A 16,140-nucleotide genomic window follows, 5' to 3' on the forward strand; every position below is an offset into this window, starting at 1 on the left:
GCCAATGACTCACCCGGTGCTCAGTATGCAAGTTGCAGCCCACATATGTAGCCTTTGCTTGCAAACGCCACGAAAACGGGCTGCAGTCGATGCATACACAGGACAGCGGCACAGAAATGAACCATTAAGAAGCTCCTTTCAATAGACTCACTCATTTGTTCCTGATGATGAGAGTCACACGTTTCCTAAAAACTGCTTTAAGTCAAGTCAAAAATTGACTTTACAATATATTCAATAATAATAACATTTGATATATTGGGGGGGAATTAACATTTTTATCCCGCCAAATTTGAAGAGCACTGGTTATGTGTTAATTCTTTTGACATTTAATGTTATGAGGACGTCTTCAAAAAAATTTGATCCATTGCAACACGCTCATCCTCCTCTTTTTCTAATCAATTAATTATTTGCATAATTTAAAATGGGGAAATAAATGACCCCAATATTTTGACATGAACAAATATTCTAAATATGATTCGCAAACATTTATTAAATGCTTTACTTTAACTCATTCACTGCCATTGACGGCTATAGACGGCAAAAATTCATTTGAACTATTTCCAACACTTTTGTTTTATTTATTTTTTATTTATTTGCTGTAATAGAATAAACTGTAATTGTACATCCACTACAGTAGGTGGCAGTGACGTGCTCATTGTCATAGAGTGCAGAAGGAATATTAGCTCATCAGCTGAAGTGCACTTTAGACTAATTGAGGAGCAGTGCCATAAGATGACTTGGAAGAAAAAAAGAAAACTTTGACTTGCTAACATTACACCGTACAAGATAATTGTTTCTTATGAGCTGGGCGGACGCTAACGCCATAGGCCTAGCACAGGGGTGGCCAAGTTCAAACCTCGAGAGCCACCATCCAGCCTGTTTTCCACGTTTCTCTCCACTAACACACCTGATCCATGATCAGGATCGTTATCAGGCTTCTGCAAAGCTCGCTGACGAGCTGATCATTAGATTCAGCTGTGCTGAAGGAGGGAAACATGGTGTGTATTTTGACCAATGTATGCCATCATGTCACATGTTCACAATTTAATACCGTTTTAATATGTTCAAAAACAGGCCTAATATGTGCCTTGTTACATATTCTCCATTAGATTAAATGGAAATTGGTACTCTAGACATATTGCATTGTTTTCATCCACTTTTGGTGAAAACCATCCGGTGGGGAGAACATGAGGTTGACTCTCTGGGGATGAATCCATTCACTGACCTCCTCGGTTGGATTTTTATTTTTTTATTTTTTAAAGCAATGTTTCTGTAATGCCTGCTATTTTTAGAAGAGCACTGAATGAATCCAGCAATTCAAAAAGCAACGAGGCACGCGGCCACTCCACACGAGCCTATCAGACAGTGCTCCTCGAACCTAACGTATAGTTCACCATTCATCTTCTTTTGGTGGCACGCGCTGACAATAAGGTGGTCGTGACAGCTGTTAAATCTTGCCGCCAGGTCCTACTTATGGGCTCTTGACTGCAGCATAGGATTTCATCAGGAGATCTGCAGCTGGGCGCTCAAGGCTGCACAACCTCTCAACGTCACATTGGGTTTTAGTTGATATTTATGATGCCACCCCATTTAAACCTGCCGGGGCCTGATTGTCGCATTGAACAATGGAAATCTGCACCTCTTGGCTGTGCACGAGGAGCCCCGCTTGTTCATGCCTGATGAAAGCTGGCATCCTTTTAATTGCAATGTGTCTGTGGTAATCTGAAGAATGCAAATAGCGAAAGAGCTTTCAAGACAAGTGCCACTTAAAATTAGTTGAGGAGCTTGTCTAAATAAATGCAGGATTTATACTCTGGCTGTAAGGGGTGGATTATTATGCTTTTTTTTTTCCAACGACAACAAAAAAAGCAGTTCCCAGGTATCGAACTGTCACATCTTTCTGTAATCGCTCTGGTTTTAGAGACTGGTCTTCTGTAAATGAGACAGTCTCATCTCGCCCCATAGGCCTACTGCTAAATCAGTGGCAGTCTGGATTTATTTACCACGACAACCAGGGATGCTGCATGAGTGAGCGATGACAAAGGCTTTGCTCTCTCAAACTATGCTTGATGGATGGACAGGCACTACAAGAGAGCCACTATTTCTCTACTTTTCCTTATGTCCCCTTCAGATACTAATTAAATGGTATGATTTTTAATCAGCCAACTTGCCACAACTTGTGTGTCAGATGTATTCATTTATGAGAAAATAACAAATTAGAACAAGGACAAAGTAAAAAGAATAAAGGAAATTGATATTTTAGAGAAAAACGTGCTCATAAATTAAACTGTTTCTACCAAAACAATATACCCAATAAAAAATACTAAAAGAACAAAAACATCCCTTAAAATATATATATACTCTTTTTTTTTTAAATCTAAAAATAAAAACAAAAACGTGAATTTTACCCTCAACGCTAGAGTTCAGAACTGGCTCGCCTCAATACATCCTGCAAGTACGTGATTTGACCACAAGATGACAGTATGGAGTGTTACAGCCTAATGGTCGCTGAGATTAAATGTGCACAGGTTAATAAATATCATTCAAATTTCACATTAAGAAAACAGACCATGACATATCACAGCCGGAAAATACGTTTAAAATGTCTCTTCTGCAATTCCCAAAAATGATTGTGGTGTTAACTCAGCATGTTTGTTTGGGGATGACAAAATCGTCACTACAAATCATTTTTCAAATATTTAACTATTATTGGTTTTGATATTAAAAACACAGAGAAATTCTCTAAAAAGCAACACTTTTGTTTTGTCTTATATTCACTTTGTTGTACTTTTTTAAGGTTATTCGAATAATCTGGTCAATTAACAGTTGAATGTGAAAAATGCTCAATGTGAGTCTTGTGAGATTACACCCCCTCCAACAAACTAGAAACTATTTTAAATGTGCTGTCATGCTGAGAACACAACACACAAGGACATGAATATGTACAGATCAATGAAGTTTTTAATAATCATTATCATATTTATATACAGAACAAGCAATGTCTTATTCAAATGCCCCCCCCCCCCTCCCCAAAAATCCAAAAATGCATGTTCCTCTTTTCTTTTTTCTCTCTCCTGTCTTGGAAAACAGCAATAAAGATCACCTCAACGGAATTTGTGTGTTGATAGAGAAGCAGCCACAATCGGAACAAGAAAATCTATGCGTTATCTTCCACAGTTAAGACGGCCTTGGCAGCTTACTCATTTTCCACTGCAGTCAATTGACATGGAACGAAATTCTATGGTGATGAACGACATTAATAGGTTGCCAAAAACAAGAAGTGATTGTCTGACCCACTGTTGAAATCACAGCTAGCGAGGTCTCAAGCTTTCAAATCCACTATCACTTCAAATAAAAGTAGTCCTACAGTTTGTCAAATGATGAATTATTTCCTCTGTGCGTGCATCTCCGAGTTAAATTTAGCTGCCACTTTAAAAGAAATATAAATCACAAACGGGGCAGAACTAATTGAATTTTGATGTGTTTTGTGACAGGGAGATGTTACTCCGTCTAATCTGCTCCTCTTGGTTATTCTCATACTTTTTGCAACTGAATGGTACCCAAGCTTGTGTCAACAAATCGCGCATTAAAAATCAACTGAAACTGTTTAAAAAAAACACAAACGCATAAACTAGGGAATACAGCAGAACAAGGAAGCAGTGTCCACTTTACACGGTCCTTTAAGAAAGCTTAAGTAAAACCAATTTAGACTAACTAAGCTTTTACAAAAACAAAAAAACGGCGCCACTAGTGAGTTTGGTTTTAGTCTTTACAACAGTGATTGCTTGAGCAAGTAGCAACACTGAGGGGATGTTGGTGAAAATCACTATGTACACCCACACACACTCACATTCGCACTATAGTTTTACAATCATGCACACGAGAAGTCACCGTGTCCGGTTTCTTGAGTGGTATCACATGACCCGGCCGCGCAAACGGAAGCAACCTGGGGCAGACTTGTAAGCAACTGAGATGCTCGTCTCTTGTGTGAGGCTCAGCCGCGCCACGTGACTGACTTCCAGCCGGGAACTACAGTGGGCACATTGTCCTGAAAAAAAATCTTTTTTTTTTTTTTTTTTTGTTAGGTGTTCCTGTGCGGGTCCTAAGAAGGGAAAAAAATGTATCTTCACATCGTTTTTCTAACTTCTAGTCAGCGAGCGCCTGCAGAGAAAGAAACATGACATTCATTAACAAGTCTGATGGGTTGATGCAAAAAATGTGTGAGATGTTTGCTAGTTTAAAATCAATACTGGTAGCTGAAAAACAAGCATGAAACGGCTATGCTAACATGCCACAAATATTTATATTTAAAAACAAATCCTGATGTGACAGTTCAATGTTACCCAACCTTTACTGTCACAACAAAGGATACACAGTTTAACTGTGTACCTTCTGCCATCTAGTGGAAGATCATTACATTTTTCTGCCCGTCAATATCTATCAATGGCATAGACACAGACACATAATTTGGAGTAAATAATTTACAGACCAATTAAGGGAAATTAAAAAATTACCCACAGCATAGTGATGATCTCTCATGGCAATGTTGGGGGGGGGGGGGTGTGATTCTGCCATTTATATATATATTTTTTTTAATTAATTGATTGCACTGGTAACAATAAAAAAAAAAAAAAAGGATTTTTATGCCGATTAAATTTAAAATTGGTGAAATTATTCCAAATTGCAGTCAGGTTTTTTTCTAGCACGTCAAGTTTTTTTCTCTCTCCACAGTTTTACCCTCCACATAAGCAAAATTTCACTGATTAGCTGTAGAAAAACTGTAGTAAGTCAAGTCCAGTAAAAAGAGTTGATGATACAACTGGACACATCTGCAGCTATGTGGCAACTTGTTTGTGCAGTCGCAGTGAGTGGGAGTGCCATGAGGTGTGTGCAGCTCCCAATAGGCTATCAATTTCTGCAAAGAGAAAGCGATTTGAAAATTTTGATAGAACAAGCACATATCTGCTTCCTAGTTCAAAAACTTGACGTGATAGAGAAAACACAAGATCGGTTTTGGATTCCACACCCAAAATAGACATAATTCAACAAAAATTGTGTTCTCTGGTGGTATCAATTACCCCTTTGTCTTTCAAGAAAATCCGGACAAATAGCCTATATTGCTAAAGTAAAGTGAGGAATTTGTCTGGTGGAAAGGAGTAGGGATAGACAGCGTCGATATTGGGCATTTTGACGATTATTATAATAATATAATATTAGAAAATCTGACAGCCGATAAAAAGTACATTTAAAACCATTTTAAACTCAGGGAACTATTTATTGAAATATTCAGTAACCTTTATAGGAGATGCTGCGGACCCTGGGAACCTTCTGAACTATTTGTTTTTGTTCGACATTAAGCAAAAACAGTGAAAGTTTAAGATTGTATTTTTTTTTATAGAATATATTGATTGTAGAAAACTATAGAGAGCTGTGGTATTTACTTGTTTAAGTTTCCATTTAACATTTTAAGACGTACTGATAACATTGGGAGCTTCCTGATCATTTTGTTAGAAATGTAAAAGAATGTCTATCGTCTAAGATTAAAAAATAATAATAATTTGAAAAGTCTGAAAAATTGTTCAACATGCTTTAAAACATTACAACAAAGTCAATATTGGCATTTGTATTAAAAAAAATTTTTTATGCCAATATATTTTCCCTCCTTTTTACTGAAAATTAATATCTGCTCCAAATATCGGTTATCGGCCTTCTTGACTACTACGAATCAGAATTGGCCTGAAAAAAACATAACGTTGGGCTCTAGAAAGAAGGTTGCTGTGTTTACCTTAAAGACTTGAAGAGTTTAGAATTCATCATCCGAGACGTGAGGTTTAGCTACAGCCATCTCCTCCTTACTGTTGGCAATCATCTTACATTTCTAAAGAAAAAGAAAAAACGGTTACGGGCACGCTCCAAAGCATCATGCATCAACCAGCAGCATCTTTTACCTCTGTCAGCTCCTTTATGGTGTGGATATTCGCTTGCTGAGTGACCTTCCTTTTCGCTTCCTCGATGTGGTCCAGGTTCAAGGATGGGGTTGGTGGCGCGAGACACGGGGGAGGTTTGTTTGTGATGGTGGGGAGGGGGGCGAGGGGGGGCATGGCCGCCAAGGCCCCCATGTTGGTCAAGGCTGCCGTCATGGTGGCCGCCGTCATACTTGCCATGGCGGCGCTCATGGTGATGTTGGACATGTTGGGCATTCCTGGAATAGTGGGCAACCCCATTGGACCCATGTTGGACATATTTGCCATCCCCATGCCCATGGGGAGGGGTAACGGCAGAGAGAGGGAGAGGGGGCCAGCAGACGGTGTCGGCAGGGGAAGCTGAAGGATGGCTTTTGGCCGCAGACTCTCGGGGATGGGCACCCCCGCTTTGGCACACATGGCAGCTGCGTTGGCCTTGGCTATCTCCAGTAACTGGTCCTTATCTGGAAAAGTATACCACAGCAACAAAATAAATCACGTTAACACTTGTTCTACGTTGTCACTTTCCTGCGATGCAAGCACGTGAAAAGTTTTACCCAGGTCAGTGAGCCTCGGCGGCGACTTGCTGGCGCTACGCCGTGTCCGCGAGCCAGAGCGGCGCTGCTTGCGGAGAATCAGAACAGGAGAGTGGCTGGGCTCCCTTTTCCACCTGTCCCTTCGATCAAATGAGCGACTGCGAAACACCGGACGCTTCCCTCGACCTCTGGATCGTGATCTGCGTCTTCGATCAGAGGAACGAGACCTGGACCTCCGACCCCTGTCACCTGAACGAGACCTTCTCTTGCGGCCGGCGGATCGGCTGCGAGACCGCTTGTTCCTGTCCGTGGACTTGGATCTTTTCCTCCCCCTGTTGGGCGAGCGGGAGCGTCTTTTGCGGACTGGAGAGCGAGACTTGGATCGGCGCGCCCTGGTTCGAGATTTTGAACGGGATCGCTTGCGTCGTGTGGCTAAACGAGAAGGGCTGGATCTTCTGCGCCGGCTGGGACTCCGCGATTTTGACCGCCGCTTCTTCTTGTCGGGTGGTGAGACAGATTCTCTCTTCCTCACTGGAGACTTTGACCTGAAGAAGATGATTAGAACGATTACATTGATTATGATGGAGTTCATACTTAAGACTTTTGACTTAGTTGCTCCCCTTTATAGAGTACAAAGATCTCAGTCGAAATGTATCAGTTCGACATACTTCTTTGTCACAATTACTACTTTGCTTTTAGCAAAGTTTTGGCGCCATCTTGTGGCATTACACCAACAGCACAATAGTCCAAATTGAGTTTTTCAGCATACAGCTATTTAGAAAATTGCAAAAATGAAAATGTTTCTTTTCAAATTCAAAGCAATTTGTATTTGGAACATAAAGCAACTCCAGGCCATTTAGGTCATTGTACAAGTAAAACTAGTAACCAGTCCCCACAAATACATAAAAATAAAAATAAATCACATTTGTTATTGGTAAATTGTGTTACAGTGACCCCCCTTGTACAACATTGTGTGTAAAAAATAAAGCATGAACAACAATTAAAATGTTAATGCCTCTGGACATCGTATTTAATGCAAGTTTTTAATGCCATTAAAGGCCTTATTTTTTTTTTTAGCAAAATCAAATGAATGCTTTTTAGTGACCCGCAGAATCCCTTTTGGTGTTCCTTGCAAACAAACCTCTTTTGGGGTGAAGCTGAGCGCGAAGGTTCCCTGTGATCTGCGGGTGAAGGCGAACACTCTTTGCTCTGCCTTCCTGGAGATGCTGAATGCGGGGGGCTTTCCTGGGATTTTTCTATCATGTTTGGCGTCGGTGAAGAACCTTCTACTTCTTCATCTACGTCTTCAGAACCTTCAGATCCATCTGGTCTAGTGACAGGTTCTGGGGAGCCAGAACCAGCCCTCGAAACATCCTGTTCCTGGCATATCCTAGCCGCCGCCTCCTCTGCCTCAGCCTCAGCCGCCTCAGCCGCCTCAGCCGCCTCAGCCGCCTCAGCCGCCTCAGCCGCCTCAGCAGCCTCAGCAGCCGCCTCAGCCGCCTCAGCAGCCGCCTCAGCCGCCTCAGCCGCCTCAGCCGCCTCAGCAGCCTCAGCAGCCTCAGCAGCCTCAGCCGCCTCAGCCTCCCCTGCCTCAGCCTCCCCTGCCTCAGCCTCCCCTGCCTCAGCCTCCCCTGCCTCAGCCTCCCCTGCCTCAGCCTCCCCTGCCTCAGCCTCCCCTGCCTCAGCCGCCTCTGCCTCAGCCGCCTCAGCCTCCCCTGCCTCAGCCTCCTCTGCCGCCTCAGCCTCCTCTCGCTGTTCTTCTTCCTCTTCTTCTGGGATGGCATCAGGGTCCTGAGGCTGCTCCTCCACTTCATTCACAGAGGTAACAGGTGGAGAACTGGAAGCAACCAGTGAGGTCACAGGTTTCCAGCCACCTGTAACATAGACAAGGTATCAACATCGCAGTGTAGTAGAATGCAATTTTCAAATTCAATTTTTGTAATGTGTGTCAATATAAAAACCCAATTATTCTCACCTGCTGCAGGAACAGTTTCATCTACTTCGGCCATCTTTTCTGGGGATGCTTGCTCCGCCTGGGGAGGAGAAGTCGTCTTCTCCTCCTGAAGGGGTGAGGCGGATCTGGCATGGGATGACTTATCAGATGGCCTATCACTTGACGCAGACCGGGATCTGGACTTGGATCTGCGCAAGCCAACAGAGACAGATTTTGACTTTGACCTTCTGACGCGGATCCTTGGCGATTTGGACTTCTTTCTGCTCGGCAATGGTGAGCGTGACTTTGACCTGTGCCTTCTAGGCAACGAGCGGGATTTTGAGCGTTTGCTAGACCGCGGCGGAGACCGCTTTCTCCTGGCAGGGGAGCGAGAACGCCTTCTGACCAGAGATCTGGATTTGGAGCGCCAGCGAGATGCAGGAGTTCGTGATTTGGTCCGTTTGCGGGGACTCCTTGATCTGGAGCGCCGCTGACGTTTGTAGGTTGTGACGGAGCGTGATCGGGTTCGCCTGGTCCTGCGGACAGATCTGGAGCGAGAGCGGCGTGATCTGGGAGGCGGCGACCTTCTATGTCGAGACGGTGATCGACTCTTTGTGCGCCTGCGTTTCGCCAAGGAACGTGACCTGGAGCGGCGATAAGGGCGCCTGGATCTGGAGCGACGAGCCCTGGCAAAAGAGCGTGACCGCGACCGTCTACCGCTCGCACCTCCACGTCTAGGCGAGCGTGTCCGGGAGCGCCTCAAGCGTCCTCGTGAGCGGGACTTTGATCTCCGGCTTTTCCTCGGAGACCGAGACAAAGAGCGCGACCTGCGTCCGCCACGTTTGGGTGATCTTGAGGATCTTCTTTTAGTAGACGGGGAACTTCGGCGTCGCCTCGGGGACACAGAAGCACTTCTTCTACGTTTTGGTGACCTGGACCTCCGTGGAGATCTTAATGACTTCTTCTTGGGCGTGCGCGACCGAGAAGTGGACCATGACCGACGGCGAGCTCTCTTGGGAGACTTGGAGCGTGGGGAGACAGACTTCTTCCTAGGTTTAGGAGACTGAGAGCGAGAGATGGAACGCGAGAGCCGGCGATTTTTTTGACGAGTGGGAGATTGCTTGTCCTTTGAGGCTGCTCTTGAATGATTTTCTGGCGGTTCTTCAGCGGCCACTACTGTTTGATCATCATTCTGCTGTTTAGGGGGGCTTGGTGACTGACTAAATCTTGACTCAGATTGCTTAATATCTGGGCCCATAATAGGGAGAAGAGACGTTGGCCTGGGTGAATCAGACTCTTTTACTGTTGCCTGCTGCATTAAATTGGATTCATCTTTCTCTATTGGCTCATCTCTCGGTGCATTACCTTCCTGTTTAGGAATAATGTCAGGAAGTTCATTGGCGTGACACAAAGTACCATCTCCTAGACTGGCTTCTTCTTTAATCTGAACTGTTGCCGTCTGTGTTACCTCATCCAAGCTAGGCGGAGGGGATTTTATATCCTTTTCTGTCCCATTGGTATGACTATCGTTTGTGGTCTTCTCTGCACTCTGTGGAACTTCCATTTCAGTTATGCTCTCTTTCATGTCTTCAATTGGTTCAGGATTCAGCAGACTGGGAACATCTTTCTCATCCCCTTTGTTGTTTGGTGTTGACATTAGGGTCACTGGCTCATGCTGTCCAGGTGCTACCGCGGGAGAGGATTTGCCATCCCCTGTCCCTGCACGCCCCTCCGTTTCCGAATCGGAACCTGAGCCAGTACTGCTATCAGATGAGGAGCGAGACTGGGATTTCTTTTCATCCTTCTTCTTCTTCTTTTTCTTCTTCTTAGCAGCGTGTCTTTTGTGTTTTTTAGATTTTGCATCTCCCTCCTTGTCCACACAATCTGACAAGACAATTAATGAGCTTTTTTTATTCTATTTTTCTTATATTGTTTATTTTTTGATTTGACAAAAATCAATCAAAAATAAGAATTTATCATTCTCACAAGCGTCCTACCTGTTTTAGTCTCTTCCTTCTGCCCAGCATGATCTCCAACTTTTGCGGCCAGCCTTGCACTGCGAAAGCAAGGGCAGATGGGTTCAGAATTTCCACACGAAACGTATTGAGCAACACATTCATTGTTAATTTAGATAACTAATTACTAACATTGGAGACTAAAGTAAAGTAAGATTACGTAAGATTAATAATTTTAGAGTATAGTGCACCAACGCATACTCAGAGTTCATCACCCACGGATTCACATATTCGCAGACTTGTCAAAAAAATATCGGTTTTTATTTTACATTTTGTTATTTTTTGCTTCGTTTAAGCAGACGTCACGCCCGGAAAATGGTGGATCCACAAAGTAAGACCGTAAAAACAACTTTTCTGACCTGGCTCTAGTAGTCCGGAGAGGTTTCAGAGTCGCCGTCTCCGCCTCAGAGTCAGCGCCAGAGTCTGAGCTGCTTTCCTTTTCACCCTTCCTCTTCTTTTTCTTCTTCTTGTTCTTGTGCTTTTTGTGCTTCTTGTTTTTCTTATGGGGCTGTTCAGTCCCGTCTGTGCAATTCACGTCATCTTTTTCTGTTGTCTCATCCTCACCTGAACAGACACCCAGAATTTCACATTTTGTAAAGTATGGCTACACTGTGTAATTTTATGACAAATGGAGAAAAGAAGCTGGGTCTTTTTTGCACCCTAATCATCACTCACCAGCTGGAACGTCCACTGCACACTCCATCTGACCGCTTGCAGCTGCAATCGTAAAGGATCCTCTTAATAATAAAAGGGTCCCGTCACTGGGGAAGAGTCAACACCACAATCATTGAGTCTTTTCTCAAACATTTTAAGCCCAAGAACCAAATTAAAAAGGTGATTCTTCTACGGGACCCAAACATCATCAAATACATCTACACATACACCAGAGTTAAGTCAAGGAAACTGCAGTTCGGTTGTCGGAGATCTTTCACATTTAAGTATTTTGGATTTATGGTTAAATGTCTCAAACATTCAAGAAGTGCACTGCTGACTTGATTTAAATCTTGCGGACATTCACATAGATGTCAATGTACATAGTTATAACAGAGGAATGTACCCCAATAAAATGTGGCAACACTGACCCTAAATTTAGGGAAACCCCGCTATAACTAATGAAAACATTGAATCTGTCGCATCACCATGATAATGTCTGGATGATACTTGAGGAGTTAGCATAGTTTGAATCTCTAATCAAAATATTTTCTATTTTACAAAGCGTGCACATTAGTCAAGTGTCTGCAAAATAATGCAACCTCGATAAAATCCTGGTTTTCGAAGCAGTGGTTCAACATCTGGATTTTATATAACTACATATGACTATAAAGTAAGAAAACGTACTTAGGTCCATCCATCCATTTTATGAATCGCATATATTTTGACTGCACACTATTTTAATGATACGCTTTTTCGACAGAGCTCTTTGAAATTACGAAAGTGACTCTTGATCACGCCCACATAAATGAAATACGTCTGTTCGATTTAAGACAATTTTTTTTTTCTGAAACTTGTTTCATTACAAGAATGAAACGACATCGGCTTTCCGATGACAAGCACGGCGACAAGTTAACGTTGCCGCGCTACCAGCCAACCACGACGTGTTGTTTTGACAATCAATTTGTGACATTGGCCAGTCATAACTGCACACATTTGGTTTTTTACGAGTGCTAACATATGTACATGTCGGGAAAAGTTAACTAAGAAAACCAAAAATCCCACATAGTTTGCAAAAGCAACTCAGTTTACAAGTTACTGATCGCCAGCGGGCCTGCGTGGCTGTAAGCTAGCTTTAACATTCATTCAAAAAATTATTGGAGGTCACGGTGCTAGCGGACAAATACAACATTTGTAAGACAATTTTCCTAAAAACAAAAGAGATTGACTTTGCTAACAGGACTCGGAAAGCCAAAGTGCCAGTAACAGATAATAAACATAATGCTACAGGATTGCGGCCTCCACGGTCATTCACAACCTATTCGTCTAGCTAACACAGCTAGCTAGCTTGCTTGCTAGCATGCTCGTAGTTATTTAACAACCTTGCGCAAAGTCCGTTTTCGCTTGTAGCTATTGCGCGTTTCAACAAAGCTACTTGGTTAAATCGTCAAATGTGCTTATAATTTGTGACGCATGTTTACCCTGTGAAAGTTTAGAAGCAATAGTGGGAGAGTAGATTTCTTTTCAAGTGCTGCAGTCGTAGTTCCCAAAACGTGCGAAGCCGAACAATCGCGCACCGACAACGCTAGCCAGCTAACTCTTCCGCCATGACAGGAAAGTATCCCGGCATGCATTGCTGCGCGCGTTGAGTGGCAGACAGTTGCCCGGGCAACTCCGTGATGGATGTATGAATGTATGGATGTATGGATAGATAGATAGATAGATAGATAGATAGATAGATAGATAGATAGATAGATAGATAGATAGATAGATAGATAGATAGATAGATAGATAGATAGATAGATAGATAGATAGATAGATAGATAGATAGATAGATAGATAGATAGATAGATAGATAGATAAGCACATTGGCAATGAAACTAATAAGACACACAGTTTGCTTATATGCGTTTAATTTACTTTTTTAACTGGAAATATTGAGAAAAGCATTCGCTGGACGCCAGTAGAAAGAAAAAATAATGCTAAATGGGATAAACAGAATATTTTTAATCTTAAAATCTTCAAGCAGGTGATTTATTTATACATTACTGTATGCAATATGAATATTTCGCAGATAAATAAATTCACTACATTACCCATAAGCCCTATGGGGGAGGAGCTAAATAGAACTAGGAAATGCGTGTGTTACTGTGTTTAGCAAGGGAGCGGAATAAAAGCCGTTTGCATTATTAGCCCTTGTGGAATGTATTTTTCTTCTTTGAATCTACAACATGCACCTAATGGAAGCGTCAAATTGCCAGTACAGTACATATCGTTTGCTAAATTACATGTAGTTTTTACTTTCTAGTACTCACGGATTTTTAGGAAGTTATTTGTGTTCGTTAATTATTTTAAACATTCTTTCGCTGAGACATGAAGAGATTTAATATCAATTTGGATGATTCTGCCTTTACCAAACAGAGAACACCAGTAAGTATGGTATTCTTTTCATATGCATCAGCATGTTCTGCTATGATTCTTTTAACAATCATTTGAGTTAGACATGCTTGTTTTTCAGCCGAAGCAGCACTTTCAACCATCAGCAACTGTGGGACAAAACAAAACCAATGCAAGTGCATCCCTAGTAAAGGAGGGCCAACCTTTGTCTTATGCACAATATATCATCAAAACTAAAGCCCAAGGGTCTGCGCCTCCTCAACGAGATGTATCCTCTGATATGCCCACATCTGAAACTGGTGGAGCTCCCACTGTTGCCAGTCTGAGGCAAAGCGAGCTGACAGTGCCCCCCGCGGAAGGAACGAATGCAGGTGATGAGGTGAAGAAGAGTGAGGAGACTCAGGGGTCCGATCATGGTCAGAGAGATGCAAACGGTCCAAGCCTTTGTGCAAAAGCCGCGGGGTCCGGGAGCAGCATCATTGTCAGCCCCAGACAGGTATGATGAACCAAGAGGAATATCAGCTAGATCTGCACAACCTTAAATAAGCAATATTATGCATGTTTTTCACATTGTAAAACACTTACCCAGTGTCAGTGATATGCACTTACGGCAGCTCTGCTTACCTTTTGGCTTTTACTTGATAGCAGAGGTCTCACGCCTGTGGGGGACACTAAAGTGTCGGACGCTTGAAGGTGGCTCTGGATCTAGCCCAGCTGTAGTGCAGAACAGCTTGCTCATTAGACACATTGTCAGAAATGAGCAAATAAAACATGTACTTGGTTGTTCAATTACACACTTGATTGGGGCAGGCACTGCAGAGACCCACCTCTTGGTATACAAACTAAGGGGTACATTTTCAATGGTATGTGCCTTTAGAAGTCTTTAAAGGCATATTATTACAGTGAGAATTTTGGTTTGAATTCCCTGCGTGGAGCAATATTTTTACCTGAGCATACTGTAATTTATGTTTTTGCGGTTACAGAGGGGAAATCCCATTTTGAAGTTTGTGAGGAGTGTCCCATGGGAGTTTGGAGAAGTTGTGCCAGATTACGTCCTGGGCCAGACAACTTGTGCTCTCTTTCTCAGGTGGATGTTTGTGGCGCTTACTTAGAACATTCTGTGAAATACCTGCAAAATATTTGACTTTTTCTCCCTTTCTTTTTTATGTTAATTTTTTTACATTAACTGTCTCAAAGTCTGAGGTATCACAATCTGAATCCAAACTATATTCATGATCGACTTAAGCAGCTTGGGCAGAGCTTCACCCTTCGAGTTTTACTTATTCAAGTGGATGTGGTGAGTATAAAGTGCCATTTTATTATATGTCACAAAAATGTGACATTTGAATTAGGGTGTGTTTCTAAATCTTCTGTATATTTGTAACATGTCATGTATTGTTGGGGTTTTCCCTCACAGAAAGATCCCCATCATGCATTGAAAGAGCTGGCTCGCATCTGCATCATGGCTGACTGCACTCTTATTTTGGCATGGAGGCAAGTCCTGCGACTGATTGTTTAAAAGACAACAACAACAAATACAAACAATACTATTTCTGTTACCTGACAGTGTGAACAGTGCAACCTTTATACTTAAACATATGAACTGGGTTGAAAAATGAATGAATCACTAAATCAATGAAAGCTACAATGAACAAAATATACATCAGTGTGGTCTTTGCTGTGCAGCAAATGCATACCTAAACACACAAAAAAGTCAAACTATAATCAGCACAATTCTTAAACTTAATAAAAGTGTGACTCTAAACATACATCATCTTATATTCAATGTATTATTATTTGTTTTTATTTTATTTTTTAATAAACTGGTAGCCCCGAGGAGGCAGGGCGTTACCTGGAAACATACAAGTCATATGAAAATAAACCGGCAGATCTTCTGAAGGAGCAAGTTGAAAAAAACTATTTATCTAAGGTAATTTCGCAATTAAAAATTTGAAGGTGTGTTGCAGTTTTCTGTCATCGTTTTGTTGTTGTTTTTTTACATTCTGTCACACATTTGTGTTTGTTTTGAAGGTGACAGACTGCCTGACCACTGTGAAGTCCATAAACAAGACAGATGCTATGACATTACTGTCAACCTTCTCTGTGAGTGCCTCTTAACCTGTTGTCACTGCAACTGAAATGTTAACTTTTGTCCTTTGGTACTTTAGTTATTTCTATTGTTTCATTATAGTCTTTGGAAGGAATCACCAGTGCATCGAAAGAAGACCTGGTTCTCTGTCCAGGTCTTGGTCCACAAAAAGTAAGGGGAAACATGCACGTTATTATATCGTTGCAAAGAAAACTTCAACGTAATATGAATTTCATTACTCTGTTTGCAGGCACGACGTCTTTATGATGTGCTTCATAAACCTTTCCTAAAATCCAAGACAAAGTGTGACAGTTGATGGGATGACAAGATGGCTGACTTTTGAAAAGACAAGAGCATTTTAGACGCTGTCAATACATGTATTATTTGGCAGAACAGTGCTGTTTATGAATTAATAAATATTTTCATGTGTTGATATCATTGAATCATTCTATAAAAGATGGTGACTTAAATAAAATATTGCAAAAACTACAAAAACATCCCCGTTTACAAAGACGGTGAAATTTAAGAAATAATTAAATATTAACATATTTTTCTC

General features: G+C 42.0%; 2 protein-coding genes across 3 annotated transcripts; one reads left to right on the forward strand and one right to left on the reverse strand.

The window, feature by feature from the left end:
- Positions 1–2,943: 2,943 nt before the first annotated feature.
- On the reverse strand, positions 2,944–12,742 carry sona (SON DNA and RNA binding protein a). Of its 2 annotated transcripts, XM_086091523.1 has the most exons (11): positions 12,580–12,742; positions 11,123–11,208; positions 10,807–11,011; positions 10,430–10,488; positions 8,475–10,316; positions 7,991–8,373; positions 7,641–7,924; positions 6,521–7,044; positions 5,949–6,427; positions 5,786–5,878; positions 2,944–4,161 (listed from the first exon to the last, which is right to left on the reverse strand). In XM_086091523.1, exons 2-10 carry the CDS (start codon positions 11,148–11,150, stop codon positions 5,804–5,806), a joined length of 3,879 nt encoding a protein of 1,292 aa, XP_085947649.1. In that variant the 5' UTR covers positions 11,151–11,208; positions 12,580–12,742; the 3' UTR covers positions 2,944–4,161; positions 5,786–5,803. The 2 variants fall into 2 exon arrangements, with proteins under 2 accessions (XP_085947649.1, XP_085947648.1); XM_086091522.1 differs by having other exon boundaries at positions 7,641–8,373.
- Positions 12,743–13,206: 464 nt separating this feature from the next.
- ercc1 (excision repair cross-complementation group 1) lies at positions 13,207–16,019 on the forward strand. The gene is made up of 9 exons (XM_086092015.1): positions 13,207–13,528; positions 13,617–13,991; positions 14,479–14,582; positions 14,693–14,792; positions 14,913–14,989; positions 15,326–15,425; positions 15,527–15,598; positions 15,687–15,755; positions 15,835–16,019. Exons 1-9 carry the CDS (start codon positions 13,472–13,474, stop codon positions 15,898–15,900), a joined length of 1,020 nt encoding a protein of 339 aa, XP_085948141.1. The 5' UTR covers positions 13,207–13,471; the 3' UTR covers positions 15,901–16,019.
- Positions 16,020–16,140: the final 121 nt, after the last annotated feature.

The sequence above is a fragment of the Leptonotus elevatus genome, chromosome 12 (assembly GCF_054856555.1).
Source record: "Leptonotus elevatus isolate MCC_2025b chromosome 12, RoL_Lele_1.0, whole genome shotgun sequence".
Lineage (NCBI taxonomy): Eukaryota > Metazoa > Chordata > Actinopteri > Syngnathiformes > Syngnathidae > Leptonotus > Leptonotus elevatus.